The sequence below is a fragment of the Haemaphysalis longicornis genome, unplaced genomic scaffold (assembly GCF_048455015.1).
Source record: "Haemaphysalis longicornis isolate Haplotype H1 unplaced genomic scaffold, Haemaphysalis longicornis Haplotype H1 scaffold_1, whole genome shotgun sequence".
Classification (NCBI taxonomy): domain Eukaryota; kingdom Metazoa; phylum Arthropoda; class Arachnida; order Ixodida; family Ixodidae; genus Haemaphysalis; species Haemaphysalis longicornis.
This window is the reverse complement of record NW_027526203.1, coordinates 297,360,460-297,377,274: the sequence shown is the minus strand read 5'-3', so window position 1 is coordinate 297,377,274 and position 16,815 is coordinate 297,360,460. Positions and strand designations below refer to the sequence as shown.

At 44.1% G+C, this 16,815-nt stretch overlaps 1 protein-coding gene across 2 annotated transcripts in view; it reads left to right on the top strand.

The window, feature by feature from the left end:
- The first annotated feature begins 1,249 nt into the window (after positions 1 to 1,249).
- The window catches only part of LOC144148701 (uncharacterized), a 46,526-nt gene continuing 30,960 nt past the window's right edge, over positions 1,250 to 16,815 (top strand). The window contains exons 1-4 of one of the 2 annotated variants that reach the window (XM_077680219.1): positions 1,250 to 1,364; positions 1,837 to 1,980; positions 2,686 to 2,780; positions 7,961 to 8,092. In XM_077680219.1, the coding sequence (XP_077536345.1) occupies positions 1,856 to 1,980; positions 2,686 to 2,780; positions 7,961 to 8,092 (352 nt within the window). In that variant the 5' untranslated portion in view covers positions 1,250 to 1,364; positions 1,837 to 1,855. Of the gene's footprint in view, positions 1,365 to 1,419; positions 1,573 to 1,836; positions 1,981 to 2,685; positions 2,781 to 7,960; positions 8,093 to 16,815 lie in introns of those variants that run through there. The other variant, XM_077680227.1, reaches the window with a different exon arrangement.

The window sequence follows — 16,815 nt, the reverse complement described above, 5'->3', positions numbered from 1 at the left end:
AAATTTATATCAGCTTGAATGTTAAATATCTCCAACATCATTTGTTTGAACTTTTATGAAACGTTAAAGTACCATTTTTTCAGTCATTTTAGGAACACTCAGAACATACCAACGTTAATAACTTTACAGAAGAAAAGTTGATTTAAACGACCGTGAAATATAAAACCCTACCATTACAAAACGTTAATGGCGTAAACATGTTTTGCAAGTCATGCAAGATGCTTACAAAGGCGTCTTGAACCATGGGCCTCTTCTGAACCATTACATTAAAAACCCAACTTCCATTTCACCTGAATGACAAATACACCTATGTTATCAATACAACGTCAATCGATGGTGACCATAGTATATCGATCAGCCTACTTACATGACTGACAATTAAGCAGCCGAACAGAAATGCCCTTCGCGAGGGTCAAGATCACGAAATTATTTCCTCGTGCGTCAGGATCGTTATCGCCAGGCTTCCTCACCCTGCTCACCCTCGCAAAATCTCGTAATGCTTCCGGAATTGCAACATGGTCCGAAAGACCTGCCATATATTTTACATTTCGTTTTACATTTCCTTCACTTTTTTTGTCGGTAATTTTAGTACCAATGCTGGCAGTACTTTTTTTTTTCGCTTTCACTGTTAAAATTTGACAGTTGTAGATACGGGAAACCCAGCGCATGGGTTACGCTAATCTACGAAGACGGTGTACACGGTAGCTCACATAGCCGTGCCTGTGCAAAATGGCGACCTTCAACCATGGCTCGCGCATAGTATCGCTAAGTCGAACGCGAGTCTGGCCGCAGATCTGGAGTGTTCTTTAAATATCAGCAAGAATACACATGCGCGGTCGCGTTTTCACTGCAGTGTTTAGAGGTTTGTTTAGGTGCACACTTGCCCCGCCCGCACACATTCACTGCGTTCTTCGAAAGCTTGAGTGCAAAAATTAGTTATTTGGAAGTTTAGGATGCGAAATACACAAACTCTGCTGTACTGCACAGTCTTACGTGCGCTGTTCAGGATAGACTGGGCACTTTAACCCAATTTAAACTATAGATACAGTGAACTAGAACATTTTAGAACACTGTGCCATAGAGTTCATTCAAACGTAGCGCCTCAAAAATCTGTTTTTAAGAGACGTTGAATAGGCACAAAATAATATTAGAAAAGTAAATTAGTGTGTTGTACACCCTTAAAATCAAGAAATTAAATTTAAATGTTTATAAAATTACATCCGACTAATAATAATGCGCAAAGAACAGTGGAAACATTGATTGAAGTGACCACTCCGTGCTGCTATTTCCGTTCTTGTCATATCTGCTCAAAACGTTATGGTGTCTTCGAAGCCGTGAAGCAGGTTCGAGCAGCAAAGCTTCGGGTGAGCTTATTTGTTACGTCTTGTTCTTATAGAATTAACGCAATTTCACCGCGTTAGGATTCACGAATTTATTTGGTGACGAATACGAAAACAACGAAAAAACCTTTGCTTGATACGCGAGTGTTCTCCGTCGCACGTGAGTCTGTCTAGACTAGCGTAGGAAGGCGAGTGTGCGCGTCTGTCCTGCAGCCCGCCAAAAGCCTGACAGGTTTGACGCACGTCCCGGGATTTTGTTTAATTAAGTTATAGTGTGTATTGAAGTGAATACTTTAAATGTTTAAATATCAGTGTTTTGTTTAAATTTGCTAATCGTGCGTGCGGTCCTTCCTTGACTTGCAAAAGTGTTCATTTGCCGGCGTTAGGCTTAGAATGGTTGTATGCTCATCACTTGTTCGATCTTGTATTGCCTTTATGATTCAGCCTACTTCCTGTTCGAAATCTCTGTTTCAAAATTTTTTTGCGAACTTTTCAGCTTTGAATCAACCACAAACATGGCTTCCAAGTCTCCGCAGAAGAACATGTCCATGAAAGATTTGAAAAACTTAGCGTCCAAGCGACTCGGCGTCTTCGCCATAAAGCATCTTCCCAAGGACACAAGCTACGTCGTTGGGCTCAGGTAAGAAACGTGTTTATAGCTAGAATGTCACGTAGATCTGTTGACCTGTGGCTCAGCTATGATATTGAGGTAGTTCCCTGGTTTGGATAATCGCCTCAGCCGTGGGAGATTGGGTACAAAGTACGGGACGCATTGTGATACCTAACATCCGCCGTTCAGGTTGCATGAAAAGTTATTCTCCGCCTTGGGTTGTGTAGTTTGTCGGATATTATTTTTTGTTGCTAAATCTACAGGCTTCTCTGTTGTAATTACAAAATTTTAACCAGTATGAACTTCACCGGAGCACGTGTTCTATAATAGAATCCGAGGTTTGACGTAAGGTGTATGATGGGAATTTGGCACAACGCGAGAGCTAATATTGCGTGGGGTTCGCAAAATAATAAAAAAAAATGCTCTCCTCGATGCTACGAATGGATTCATAAACCAGAATTTTAAAAAGCTGGTGAATATTGTTCACATTCAATTGTGCAGGCTTGATGGAAAGTTAATATAAAGGTCCACTTCAGAGCAAACAGAGGGCTGACTTTGTGAGAAGCATTGGGCTAAAATACACTCTCGTTTTCAGGATGTGGCATTAGTCACTAGTGTTACTTCCTGAAGGCAAGAGCACTAGCACGGCACATAGTGACAGCACCTGGTGTTGGTACGACATTTTGTGCTTAAGCTAGGGCAAGTGTGTAATCATTTACTTTTCTTTACTCACAGTCAATCCATCACGAACAACAAAATAGCTGCAGCGTCATCCGACAACAGCATTTACCTCTACGATGAATACCTCATGCAAAAAGGGATCCTGCAAGGTTTGTATCCATAGAGGCATATTTGAATGCACTTTTGTTGCATGTTATGCGGTAGGGAGAGCTGTGATTTAGTGTGTAGTGCTGTGAAGTGAGCCAGCCCCTTCTATTTATTATTTTCCCCCACACGCAGAAAAAAAAGTGTGGGAATCGCTTTTCTGTTTGATCATGGGTAGCATACAAGTAGCATACTACTTCAAGTATCGTACGAGTTTCTCGAGTCCGTTGCGTAGAATGGTTGACAAGCTTGTGGTGCTTGGCTGCTATTGGGATGTGGCATTTGGTGCGATTTTGTGCTGTGTTTGAGGTTGAGGTTCCTTCCACATGTGGGCCCCTTGTACTATCTGTATCAGGTATGTTTTAAATGGGCAGGCAACTGAAATTTGTCCAGCACCTACTCTTTGGGAGGGTACAAAGAAGTCAGCAGTGTAACTCAACACACCAGTTTCAATTCGGTACTAAGTGCTGAGAAAAGCGTCAAAATTTAAACGAGTTTATATTTAATTTTTTTGTGAGAACATACTATGTAAGCTTTTATGAAACAAGGCAGCAGCCTTTGGGTAGAGGGTTACTGCTGGAAAACATAAGGTGGCAAACTTGTGTGGACATCCCAAGTACAACTTCCTTGAGAAAATATTTAGTTAGCATGCTCACCTTTGAATGCGCCCACCTTGCAAGAGAGTGTGCTCTTAATGTTAAGGATATGATGCATAGGGTGCTGTTGTTGCATGTCATTTGGAGTATCATTAAGCCTAACACCAGTCACGGGGTTTGCAGAGTGCATGATGAGGATTGCATTTTTTAGTTCAGAAATTTCGGGATAGCACTAGCAGTTCTAGGAGAGCTAGAGTGAAAGAAATGGTATTCATTATTTTTGAGCCTTCCCCTTTTATTTTGCATAAGCTACGGCTTTTTTTTTGTTAGTATTAAAAAATGCTGTGGTTGTTTATAGGCAAGGACAAAAAAAGTCTGCCAGATATAGTCGCGACATGTGCTATTGCGCCTGGTTTCAAGATGCGTGCTAGGTGCCTTTCTGACCCACTGAGTTTGCAGGCTGGGGAGTTTTTTTGCTTTTGCTTTAGGAGACCACTGCTTTTGGGTGTAGCGCATAGGGCATTACGATTTGGAGCATATGCTGTCAGACATTAATTTTGGGCTGAGTTTGGCAGCTTTTATCAGTCTGCATGCGCCACTGGCACTGCAGTGTAGTGGGTTTCCTTTTTCCTTTCATAATCAGAGTTACCAAGGGCTCTGTGTCAGCCGGCTGCTGCCAGCTGACACAGAGCAAGGTTGGGCAAAGGTGTGGTAAAACGAGAGCTCTGGTTGAGCACCCAACGAGGGGGGTGGGAGGCCCCAAACTCTGCACGTGAGCGTTGCCCTGTAGCCGGTGCTTCAAGTAGTAACTGGTCAAGTGCGGAGCAGGCAGTAATCTCGTCGGTTGAAAGCAGGGAAACTGACCGGCCTTAAAGCTCAGTAGGCTGCGTGTACGCCTGCACGTGTTGAAACCAGGTGCGATGGTGGCATATGCCGACACAATGCGTTTTAGTTGGTGCTCGCCCATGTCCTTGGGTTTTTGCCCCCAGCTGCATCACTGGCAGCTTTCTCTTATGAACAGAACACAGGATGAAGGTGCAGCTTTTGGCTGGGGTGACTATTGTTATGATGTCAACAAGTTGTGGGTTTTTAACCCTTTTCTCACTATGCCCATTTGAGTTGTCATTGGTTGCTGGTTTCAAGTAGTCATTCCAATATGTTTAAAGTGTTTCCTAGCCTGTAGTGTGCTGCCTGGTGGGTGTACAGTTGTAGGCTTTGGTTTCTGTGGCCATTTTTACTTTCCAGCTGTATGACAATTTGCAAAACGAAACTGAAAGCAAGAAAGGTTGTTGTAAAGGGGCTCTCTTCCTTCCACGATCTGTTAACCATAAAACATGACAAATCTCTCATTTTCGTTTCTTTGCTTGTGTAATTGCATGCAGTCGCAGTGAGTCGAGTATAACTTCAGGTCCTTGTATTTTAGTTCTGGTAATAATTAATCACAATACCAGCCCAGAATGTCTACAGCTATTGTGAAACTTAAATTTACGGTTGAATATAATGATGCATACATATTTTTCAAATCTGATAGCCAAGAAAATTTATTTAGCATTAATGTTATTTAAACATACCTTTGTACCTGAAGGCTACAGCATTTTGCATATAGTTTTCAATTTGTGTTAAGATTTAATCATGTGTCTTTTTTTTCTGCTAAAAATTTTGTGTTAAATTTCTGTTGCATGATTTTTATCACAGGTTTGCAAAGTATATTTTAGCTTTAAGGAGTACTGACACCAAATTTTTACGTCATGTTTTTATTGCTTATACCCCTGTCACACGGGCACTTTCAATCGCGATTGAGTCGATCCGCATCGGGCACATGCTGCACGGCAGTTTCAATCGCAATCGAGCTCTATCCCGCTCGAACTCAGTCCTGGTTTCTCAAGCGCGATCGAACGAAAGCGGCGATACTCTCGTCCCCGCTCAGTAGACACAAGGTGAAAACTTCAACTAACCCCGCAAACTGTGTCAAATAACTTGACCCAAATAAGTGTGAGGTAACATTTACATAGTTATGTATACCTACGACCTCGAGAAGTTACCAGACACCGGCCGCAAGTACAATGTTAGCGACATCTAGCGTACACGAGTGCAACCGGTGCAACTTTTAGATCGCGATTGAAACTGGCCGTGTAGCAGCGGCAGTGCGTCGAGCACGCTCGAAAACTCGATCGCGATTCACTTCAATCGCGATTGAAAGTGCCCGTGTGACAGGGGTATGAGGTCGATGCCTACGGGGCTAACTATCATGAAACAGTAGTTCAAATACATCAGCAGACGATAAATGAGGAAGTATAACGCAGTGAAAACCGCCGTCAACGGCTTCAGTTTCAAAAAGCCCGGAGTTCGCAGGCGACCAAGAGTACGCTAGGACGTCGCGGTTTCCGCTGAACAGGGCCGGCGCTATCACGTGGGTATGCGAAAACCTGTGACGCTCCATCCACGTGCCAGATGGTTGCGCCTTGCCATTAGCCGGGTGCCGGGTGGATGTCGCGGAGTAAGGGAGCACGCGGCTACGTCACCTCGTTTACTCTACCACACCCTGATGTCACACGATGTTGATTTCTGTGGAAGCCTCCAGCACAGCAGTCTCGTCGGCGCTACATTTGCAATCAATTTAGGATTTGTCCCATGGGACGCATGCTGTTCATACTTTACGCATGGTATCCTGGTGGGTAAAAGAAACGAACTGTACAATAATATCAGCCCCGAAAATTGGTGTCAGTACTCCTTTAATCTTTCTGAATGCCGTAAGCTGAAATAATTGGCAGGAGATCCAGTGAGGTGCGATTAGGTCTTTTAATAATGTAAAAGAAACAATCATTAAGGTAGGAAAACGGTTGAGTAGAATTTTTTACCTATTGGTCTTATACCCCTGCTACACTAGCATCCAAATGTCATTGGAACCAAATTCGAAGTTGTGCCGCTCCACTGGGTTTTGAAATTCCATTTTGCTCAAATGACATTCGAGCCAAATGAGCACCCAGAGAGACATCTGGGGTTCTCGAATGCCATTTCTAGCACACTCGTTCACAGCGTTCCCAGTCAGCATAAACAAATTCGTTACTGGCATACTTAAAACAAACAAAATATTCTTAATTGTGGGACTTCGTTTACTTCTCACTCGCTTAAATCATATCAAGATGTAACCATTCCATACTCTCAGCACCAGCGTGAGCAAATGACAAACTAGTGTGGCCAGACAACACAAAAAAAACGTGATTTCGATTCAGAATCAAGCAAGAACCGTGTGAAAGCTTACATTATTTATAATTTGATATAATTTTAATGCTAAAGGCTGCTGCTAAATTTCATAGTTGCGTTATTATGTAAACACAGAACTCGACAGCAGCAGTGCCACACAGCACGGCGAGCGATAGTTAAAGCTTTCAAATACCATTAAAATTGTAGTGGAGCACGGCGGATTCTGAATGGCATTCGAAGGCCCTCATTCGAGTCAAGTGACATTCGGAAGCCAGTGTAGCATGGTTATTAGAAATTGTCATTGTGCAGGAATTATTTTGCTTCTAAAGGTGCATAAATGCTAATGTTACACTGGTTTTGTGAGGAAGCAGCTAACGACGGATTACAGGGCTCACTTCTGTTCTGGCTTCGCATGCATGTAGGCATTGTGAAATATTGGCTTAGACATGCCATTGTTAGACGTCTCATAAAAGTTGGTCGTGCAGACTTGGATGCAAGAGAACGTGAACAGGACCAAGGCAGAGGCGTCAAGGTGGTTTGAGGCTTTGTGGGTCAGTACTGAGGTAGTTTTGGAGAAAAAAAAAAAGCCATTTAAAGGACATCGATGAACTTTGGAAGTCAGTTGGTCTAGTGTGTTAACTTGTCAAATTATTGTTGTTAAGCTTTTGGCCTCTGTGCTGTTTCTATTGATACCTTGGCACTATGAAGTTTTCTGCGTTTATTGGCTCATATGCAGACAGCGTGTGAATGGGAACATGAATCGGAAGTGTCCCTCATTTCCAGTGTGAACGTTTGTTGGTGTCCTTTAAATGTCTGGCCTAGGTGCTGCAATGCATCTGGGAATTCTTTTATGTTCTTTTGTGTGCCGATTTGGGCTACCAGTGACATTTTGGATTGAACTGTTCAAAATGGGCAGCAACACTTGGGGTTTATTTCAGTAGTGTCTGTGATGCTCGTCATGTGAAATTGCTTCGCTGTTGTGCCTTATGCAGGTTAATGGCATTTTAAGTCTGATTTAAATCTTTATGTGCCTAAGAGAAACGGGGTATAGTGAATGCAGCTGCAGTTACAGGTGCCCTTGAAAGAGTATTGAGGTCCTGAGCAATGCAGTGGATGTGCACAGCATCACAAATTCACATGACCGAGGCACGAGGCTATCTGTTGCAGCCTTGCCTATTGTAGCCGGCATCTGTTATGCCTTGGCAGTTGAAGGTAGTGGTGGAAGTGCATTCGGGTGGTGGGCATGATAAGTGGGCAGGGCCCCGAGTGGCACAAATGCCTTAGCCAGCAGCGAGCGCTGCAAGGGGGTGTCTGTACAGTGCTTGCGAGGAGTGTGACCCGACCCGTGGTACTCATCCGTTGGCCCGTGGGGTACTGATCCACAGATAAGATGAAGGAGGTGACAGGGGTGCGCTTTAGCATCTCCAACCCGAACCTGGTGTACAACTCGTGCAGGGACGGCAGCGTCCGCGTCTGGGACCTCCGAAACATTCGACACCCAGTCTCCAAGTTTGTCGGTGAGAAACGGGGCATGTCGGGGCTGTGGCAGGTGGCTCCACAGGAGCTGACCTCCTCCTCTGGGGCCGCCCGCCTTGTGGGTGGGCTGTTTCTTTTTGAGCTGGGCACCAGTGTCTGCTGCAAACCTGCATCTCATTGCCCTGGCACTGGGTGCCAATCAAAAGCGACTTTCCCATATCAGTGGTCTCTAAAAGATTTGGAAGGCTAGCGGTTTAAATTGGATTAATATTGTCTGTGGGAATTCTACTAAAACCTGGAAGGGATTTTGACCTTTGAAAATGGCCCTATGAATTTGGGCCAGGGCCAGTAGTTGATTGGCAGCTGAGTCACTATTGTATGGCCTTCTAGCGTATTTCCAAGAAGGGCTGAACCCACCTCTATTTCTCTCTCTCTCTCTCTCTCCCCACATCCTTGCTTTTTATGCATGTATGCAACACACTGCACATGGTGCAGAAGACTACAGCACATAGTACATTCCGCATCAAAAATGGTGGGGTGTTTTAATTATTTCTACAAATGGTTCCAATTTTTAAAAAAGACTGGGGGCTTCTGAAGCTCTGAATCTGCTGGTAAAAGCGTGTTTCATTGCGCTCGGCAGGAACAGCAAAATATGCAAGACCAAGCCACGTTGCACATTGAACCCATTTGGGAGCTTGTGACGTTGCACATAACCTCTGGCAGGAGTGAGGGGGGGAATTCCACTGTTCAAGAAATTGGAAAAATCATATGGCAGGCGATGGATGTGTTCATTCACAGAACGGTTGTGCCTCTTCGTAATAGGCACAAATATCGTGGTAAAGAGCTAGGGGGAATATTCTCTCCATGATGATTTCGGATGGTATCGTGTGGCATGTATAATATTTGCTCATCAAAGGCTATCTTACAGCTGCTGTTGGAGATGTAATGTCTGTGGGGGTCACAATGATGGAAATCGGTCTGTTAGCATGGCAGTGCACTGATAATCAAGGAAGGGATATTTTTGCTGCAGGGCTTTGTTTTGGGCATTACTGCTGACCTGGTTAGGAGTAGTGGCAACAGCATACATTGAGCATTGTACAGTGTTAGCTGGCCTTAACCCTACCCGCGCCACAAACGAGCTTCACTAGTCAGAAGCATTTAGTGAACAGTTTGCGCAGAAGAATTCGACTCTTCGAGGGACGCTGTGGCCCCTCCAGAATGGTTTGGGCAAGCTGCAGCTGTGTGTGCATGTGCGGGTATTTTTTTTCCTCCCTTTTATTGCACCAAGGTATCTTCGATGGCATAGTGTGTACACAAAAACAGTACTGCTGCTGCACAAATGCGGGCTGTAATATGAAGCTCGAAGATCGGTCACTTATCAGGCTTGAAGGAGCGGCATGCACTACTGTCGCCGGGCAGCAGCAGGAATGCACTTTGCGCGTGCACACACACACCGACACACAAAAACACCTTGTTTGAATGGAGATATTATTCATAGGGAATTTCATGTTTCGTGCAATAAATTTTTGAGGGCCAGTGCTAGTTTGTACTGAAGCCGAAACTTCCAGCAAATGTTGCAAAACATGCGAGTTCTGTAATTTAAATGCAATAAACTTTCCCTCAAACGTGGTGCTGACATTGTGCATTGCACTTGCTGTAAATAACTAGGGTTAGTTAAATGCATTAGTTCAAAGATGATGTATAGATTTAGTAAAGGTAACTTTGCTACCAATATTTTGGCACTGTCAGTGTTGTTTACACAAATGTGACTGAAACAAGGGCAAGTACAAAACTTGATGACCAGGGTATGATTGAGCATGTTGAATGTCATTAATACCATAACTGAAAAATTAGCCGCCATTATTCCCAGGCAAACGCCAGAGCGGTTTTGTGTTGGCAATTAGTCGTTCATGTTAGAGTAATGAATTTCTGGATTTGTTGCTGAGCCTTTTTTTTTTTTTTTTTTTTTTTCGAGGGGAACTGAAGGTTTGGCTGCGGCCAAATGTTGGTCTTGTGGGACAGGCACACTGGCGATACAACCAGTTAGTTGGCTGATCGGTCCACTGATGAGTCTTTGAAAATCAGTGACGAAGCAACAACTCTCTAGCAGGCGATGATGAGCATGCTTCAGCTTTTCTATTTTATGGATTCTGCTAACATCTCGTCCTAGAATATGCTTTTAAATTCTCGCATTTTTGGGCCACAAAAGCGTTGTGGAAGCAAAAAATCTGCAAGGATGCAACCCTGCTTCTATCGGGCAAGCTCGTGTGGGGTGTATTTTGTGGCGGATATTAACAGCACTTTAGTGAATTACCAGTCACCCGTAGTGGAGTTTCTTCAAGCTTCCTTGGCAGTCGGCTCTTGAGCAGCGCCAGTGAAGTTTCTTTTGACGATCTGCCGAAATTGTGCCAGTAGGTATGGTTTCAGACCCGAGATCTGTGGGTGAGGCTGGGAATCTTAAGGGCATTGCCAAAAATGGGAGACAAGAATCCAAGGATTTGTAGCTGGTTTTCAGCGGGGAAATCACAGGCTTGTGAAGGTCTGCTAAAACTTGCCATTTATTCTGTCTTATTGTGCAGGTTTATATTACAAAATTTACAAAAACTGCCCGATAAAGCTGAAGGAGAAGCAGCACTTGAGTAGACAAGAACCGGTTTAAGTGGTAGCGTGTTTTAGATGTTTGGCAGGGCCAAAGGTGCATAGCATCTGAAAAAACAACAATCCGATCCCGAGGCTTTGAGACTTTACATTTAGCAGGATTGCAGACTGACATACTCCTAGTCGACGTTACGTCGACATACTGTGGGTTAAAATGATGCACGATAAACTGTTGCCCATTGGGGGACATATATGTTCTCACACATCTGCTGCATTCTGTCTGCGTCCTTACTGTGTTCTCAGAATGGTGGGGCCAGCTGGGAGCAACAAATTCGCAGAAAAGATACGCTCGGGAAGGAGCCTCCATTGCTACACCTCCTTCCACGGGCGTGACGGCATTAACAAAGCAACAGGCACGTCGAAATTGTTCGCAGTGCTGACACCAGGTCTGCTCATCTTTGACAGGGAAGGCCAAAACTCTGCAGCTTTTTCCCCGTTCAACAACTTCCACAAAAAATAAGTCTGCTTAGGGGCTAGGAATCTTGACACTAAACAAACTCTTAGCAAATACACAACATGCTTCGACCTCGCGCTCTTATATCAGGTATCTGTAGTTCATTCCGCAAGCTACATGCAGCACTACTGTGGAGGCTACATTGTTGTCCGTAGTCCACCCACTGAGGGTGCCTGCCTAACTTGCCGTGAAGGAAGTGACAAAGGGCACCAGGGCCTTGGAAGGAAACGTCCTTTCGAGGCCCCCTTCACAGTGAGTTAGGCGTGCCCAGTGGGCGGACTGTAGCCTCCCCAGTGCTGCATGCGGCTTGTGGTATGAACTATAGCTGCAGTTTCTCTTGTGCATGTGGCTGAGAGGCTTGCATGTGTTGCTGGGATTTTGGAGTTGAGCCATTGGAAGTTTCTTTCCCGTGTTCATTCTCTGAAATTTGCCATCTGGACTGGAAGCCTTTTCTTAGTGGCACTCTCATTTGTCACCTGCTTTTTGTACTCAATTTCTTTTGCTCAACAGCCAGAAACAAGTGGCAAATCTTAGTCCTCCCAGAAAAGGCTTCTATTGAGACTGGATTTACGGAAAATTGAGAATAGCACTCCACGGGGCAGATTAAGTGCCGCTTTTTGCTACGCACGTGTCGCAGGGAGTTCTGCAATTTTTGGTTGAAACCAAGTTCGGCTCGCATCAATTTTCATTGCACTGGGCCTTGTGTAAGTGCAACCATGTCTTCAGCAAAGATACAGTAGGCTTCTATTAGGATGGACTGAAGGGACCAAAAATCGGTTGGGATTGTAAGGAAAGGTGTTTTTTGCATTTCCTATGCTACAAAAAACAGGAATGGGTTTGTCTTAACGGTAGTGCACCATTGCTGTTTCACTGTATGTGGAAACATTCTGGATGGGTGGATTTTGTGAACTAGCTTTGCCAGGCAGCAGTTGTGTTGGACTCGCATAAATTTCGCATGACTATCGCCTTGTACTACTACCGCGGCAGATGGGAATTTGTGCGTATTCAAGGAGAACTTTCTCTGAAAATTAACATGCAGCAATGTCGTGCAGCACTTGTGCAGGCAATGTGCAATTGGTTGCACGTCCCGGCTTGCTGTCAACTGTTGGTGCGCAGCCTGTCCAGAGACACAACTGCCATTGGTGGAGCAAGTTGAACTGACCATGGTATTCAGGCTTTGTTGCACACCGCTTTGGCAGGCTTCGCAACAAGTGGGAAAACTGCATCCAATGGGTGCCTGAAAACAAAAGTTGCAATATTACGTCCGTGCAAGTGATGGAGCTGCTCTTTAAAACATCTCGAATGTCTGAATAGATTTTGAAGGTTAAATTTATTGCATGAAAATGCATTCGGTAGCGCTGTATTAGCTGGCACATTTCTAATTTGGAACGTGTTACACATTCTCATGAGTAACTGATCTGCATGCTGTCCAAGACATTGTACTCGATTCATCAAGTGTCACACACTATTACTGAATTCCGGCTGTAATGCTTATTATTTTTTTGTGTGTGTTTGTGTGGAATTTTTTTTCAAGATACATCTTTTTCCGGGTGACAGTCGTGGCAAGCATGTTATTTTTTCTTATAAGTTTTTCTAGTATGCATTAGTTTTCAGCACCCCACAGCTTAACAGGGGACTAGAATATGTTCAAGGGGAGAAGAAGTAGTTGCATGCCAGGTTTGCCCATTCTGTACAGATGCCACGAATGCACCATGCCATGCGTTCATGGTCCGTGGGGCTATATTTTGCCGTGCTGGGCTTTGTGCGCTCCATTGCTGTGCCAGACTTTTCTGTACCTGATGAATTATTTGCACCCACCTTTTTCGCTTAGGCGAGCTGCAACATGAGGGAATGGTTGATTTACACTGGCCTTGGGTCCATGAAATGAACAGAGCTAACTTGTAGGGAACAGAAGTTTGCGATAGGTTTGCGAATTGCCGGGCTTCTGAAAGCAGCCTACGACCGCGCTTATTCTTGCAAAACTGCTAGATTCAAAGTATTTTCAGTGTAGTGTGATGATCCATTTGCAGCAGCACCCAGGATATCCTAAAAGCTTTTTGTTGGGATGTTTCTTGCATGAACTCTGGATCTTGCGCTTGCTTAGGTTGTTAGTACACGACGTTAGGGCACTCAATAACTGCTTAGTGACGCTTGGAACGAGTAGCTTCTGCAATTGCTAATTTCACCCAGGGCATGGCAACCTGTACTTGGTATTAAAAAAAAAAGCAAATGACCATAAAAATCTGGGCACAGAAATTGACCACACGCAGCCTGCCATGGCAAAATCCAGCCCCATAGGCCGTGAATCCTGCGAAAAAAAAATGCACTGCGCAGTGCATTGGCAGCCTGTGTACAGCACGGGCAAACCTGACATGCAATTAGTCCTCTCGCGCCTTAAATGCGCTGTCTTGTACACTATTAAGCTGTGGCGTGCTGAAATGTCAATAAAAATGTACTTGCCAATTTTCAACTCAGATTGGGTGCCCGAATAAGCCGCACGACACGCAGTCCAATGTGATTGGCACATCTGGGGTGGCTGCTGCTCCTCCCGCGTTCCCCAGCAAAAAAAGCCCGCATGGCGGCACCCTGAGAGGGCCAGAGAATTGGGGTGTATAAGGCCGCTGGTGTCGGTCACTGTGACTGCAGTGGGAGATTTCTGCAAGGCATACGTCCGGAAGCATTCCAAATTAGTGATTTGAGATGTCAAAGCTTCTCTGGTGCTTCCTGCTTTTTTATCTTCTAAGCTTTTATTTTACGAACTTAAAGCTTAGTTTTGTGCCGTAATTACACAGTCAACATTGTGTGGGCATTAAGCAAAACTTGATTCTGAATAAACCCTCTCTCCCCCTCCCTTTCTGCCAGTGCATTTTGCTGGCAAAGGACCCTCCCTGCTTTTGAAAGTTAGTGCTGATATGGGTTCACGGAACACACACCAGAAACATGACATTTTTGACACTTGACAGAGACGAGAGCTTGTGCAAGATGTTCGGAAAGGATATGCAGAAATGGAGGCCAGACCTATCTTGTTGATTGCACTTCAGTCATCACAAAGATACTGATGTTAGTACAGTAATGATAGATATGCAGCATTAAACTAGTTGAATATTCTCCACACTTTTGAACAGCCCAATTCATCCCCCCCTCAATTTTAAAGCAAGAATTCACTATTCAGCCAATTGTTTTTGGGTGTTTTTTATGAAAAGTGGAATAGACTATAGACTTTTCTTGACTGTAAAATAACCTCCCCTCTTCTAAATGGTTTGGAGATAAGTGAGGCAAAATACAGAGAAAAAAAAATTCTTTACACTTCTCATTGCTTTTCTTTTTTTTCCTTTACTGTCAAAGCCATCTAGTAATTTCTCGGAATCTGAGCACCAAAAGTTAAATTCAGCACATTTGAGAATTGTAGTAGGGCACCTACTGGGCATAACACAAGTTTAAAGTGTTTGAAGTTCGTGTGGAATCGGGGCAACTCTTACACAAGCCAGCGCAGTTGACCTGGGCTTTGTTTCTAATTAGATTATATATAGTATTGCTGCTCCCAGATTTCGTGCACTTGGTGTAAAAAAGGGTTAGTAGTATCAACTCTCAAACATCGGCAAATTAGGTGGTGGTGTAGCTGGGACCATTGACGTGCTGGCCCTGACACCATAATTTTTGTGCCTCGTAAAGGAACGTTTTCGCTTTTGTCTAGGGCTTCGAAAATGATGTGTAGCTTTGCACACTCTGCTGCACTCAACAGTTGAAGCTCTGCTTTGTGGATAGTGGTGTGGCTGGTTGTCTTAACTCTTTCGCTACCGCAGAAAATTGACCAATTTTTAGGGGTCCAAGAAAATATTTTTTTTTTTCTGCTAAAAAGTTGGTTAGGCACTAATTGCATGAGCACAAAATGCAGAATATATTTAACGGCCTTTCCAATAACACCGGTTTTTTAAAGGTTTTCATATATCATAGTTGTGAAAAAAAATATCAAAATCAAAATTTTTGTCAAGTTGTCGAAAAAAATGATAAAAAAGGAGTTGTGTATATCAAACCACAGGTAATAGAAAAAAATTAGAATATACATTTTGTAGGGAAACATTTCAAAAACACACCCTAAAAAAATGTCGACTTGCGCGGAACAGTTTTTCAGATATATAAAAGAAATGTTAGCACGCACGGTGCTCGTGTCATGCGGTGAAGCCCAACCTCTAATTCAAAATGTGCAATTTCGGGTGGTTCCCTGGAATAAATTTGGCGGTTTGATGTTATCAGAGGCACCAATTTGCCCCCACATAACGTAAAAACATCTTGTCAATGGCTGACTTTGCATTTACAGCGAGCACAATATTTGGGACAAGCACTTGATGGGGAAAAAAAACATGCATGAAGTTGAAAACGGAACGCTGTGGCTGATGCTTGTTGTCGTTCACGATGAGTTATCTCCCAAAACATAAAGCTGAGCTTTATTATCATCTTCTTACTCGCAATTGTAGCCTTGCTCGCAAAAATGAGGTACGATGAGCTAGAATCGTGCCCTGCGATCTTTGGCCGAGTAGCAGTTGCGCGCTGAAAAAGATCAGCACGAGCCTCCTCTATTGCAGCGCCACCTAACATTTTTCAAATGAAACAGTACAAAAACTTATCAGAGACTCCGTCCGAATAGACAGTTCAACTAAGCAGCAACATTAGACACCCGGATATACCCTCGCATGGAAACGAAACTGGAAGGCTAACAGCTAGCAGTGTAAGACCGGTTTGAAGCGCTGTCCTCGGCGGAACAGATATCTGGCGACTGGGTGTGACCTTTTGACTTGCATCTGAAGTTCTTATCGCAGAAATCGGGTTAGGGTGGGGGGAAATCAGGAGCGCCGTGCTTTGTTCGAGGATCAGTCGTGGACGCTTCAGGCGCCATATGGCAGGTAGCCTTGAAGTTGGGTAACTGCGTAGTAGCGCTAAATATGAATTTCGCGATGCAGAAACGAAACCGAAACTGTTGTAAACTGTTTGCGAATGGTCCTGGAGTAAGTAGAACTACCGCAGTACTTAGAACAACTTGCGCAAAGGCAATAAAACTGCCTAAAATCATAAAGTAGCTTTGCAACCAGGCACTGCTTGACATTTTCAGCGGATTTCTGGGATTATTACTGTCAGAGCGCGAACCTGACGATTGAAAATCGTTTGCTAGTTCCCCATTCACGCCCTGATAGCAAAAAATAAGCGCTGGTGCAGAGTAATTACGAGTTGCACGCATTCTTCATTGGTAGCCGTGACGCGCGATGACCACGCCCCTTTTCCATACCCAGGTGATTCAAAAGCGTGTCAAAAATCGCGTTTCCGTTGCAAAAATGGAAACAAAACTGATTTTGAAAGGCCATTTTCTAATCTAACTCCGAACAGCTTTACTTGTTCGAGAAACGCCTGGAATGCTATGAAAAGGCGCTCCCAAAAGTATCGATCAAATTGATCGATTTTGATAGGCGCGGTAGCGAAAGAGTTAACGAGTGCATGGCGAGCCAGTCAGCATGTAGCACGGGGGTAGGGCTTTGCTCTTGCACCAGTGGGGAGGTACACTGTTGGCAGCACTTTCAGGCCGTTGTAATCAGCCAGGTATTCCTAGAGGACTTGTGGCTTAAGATCACTGCAGATATTTGATGGTGGCCCCCTCTAGCG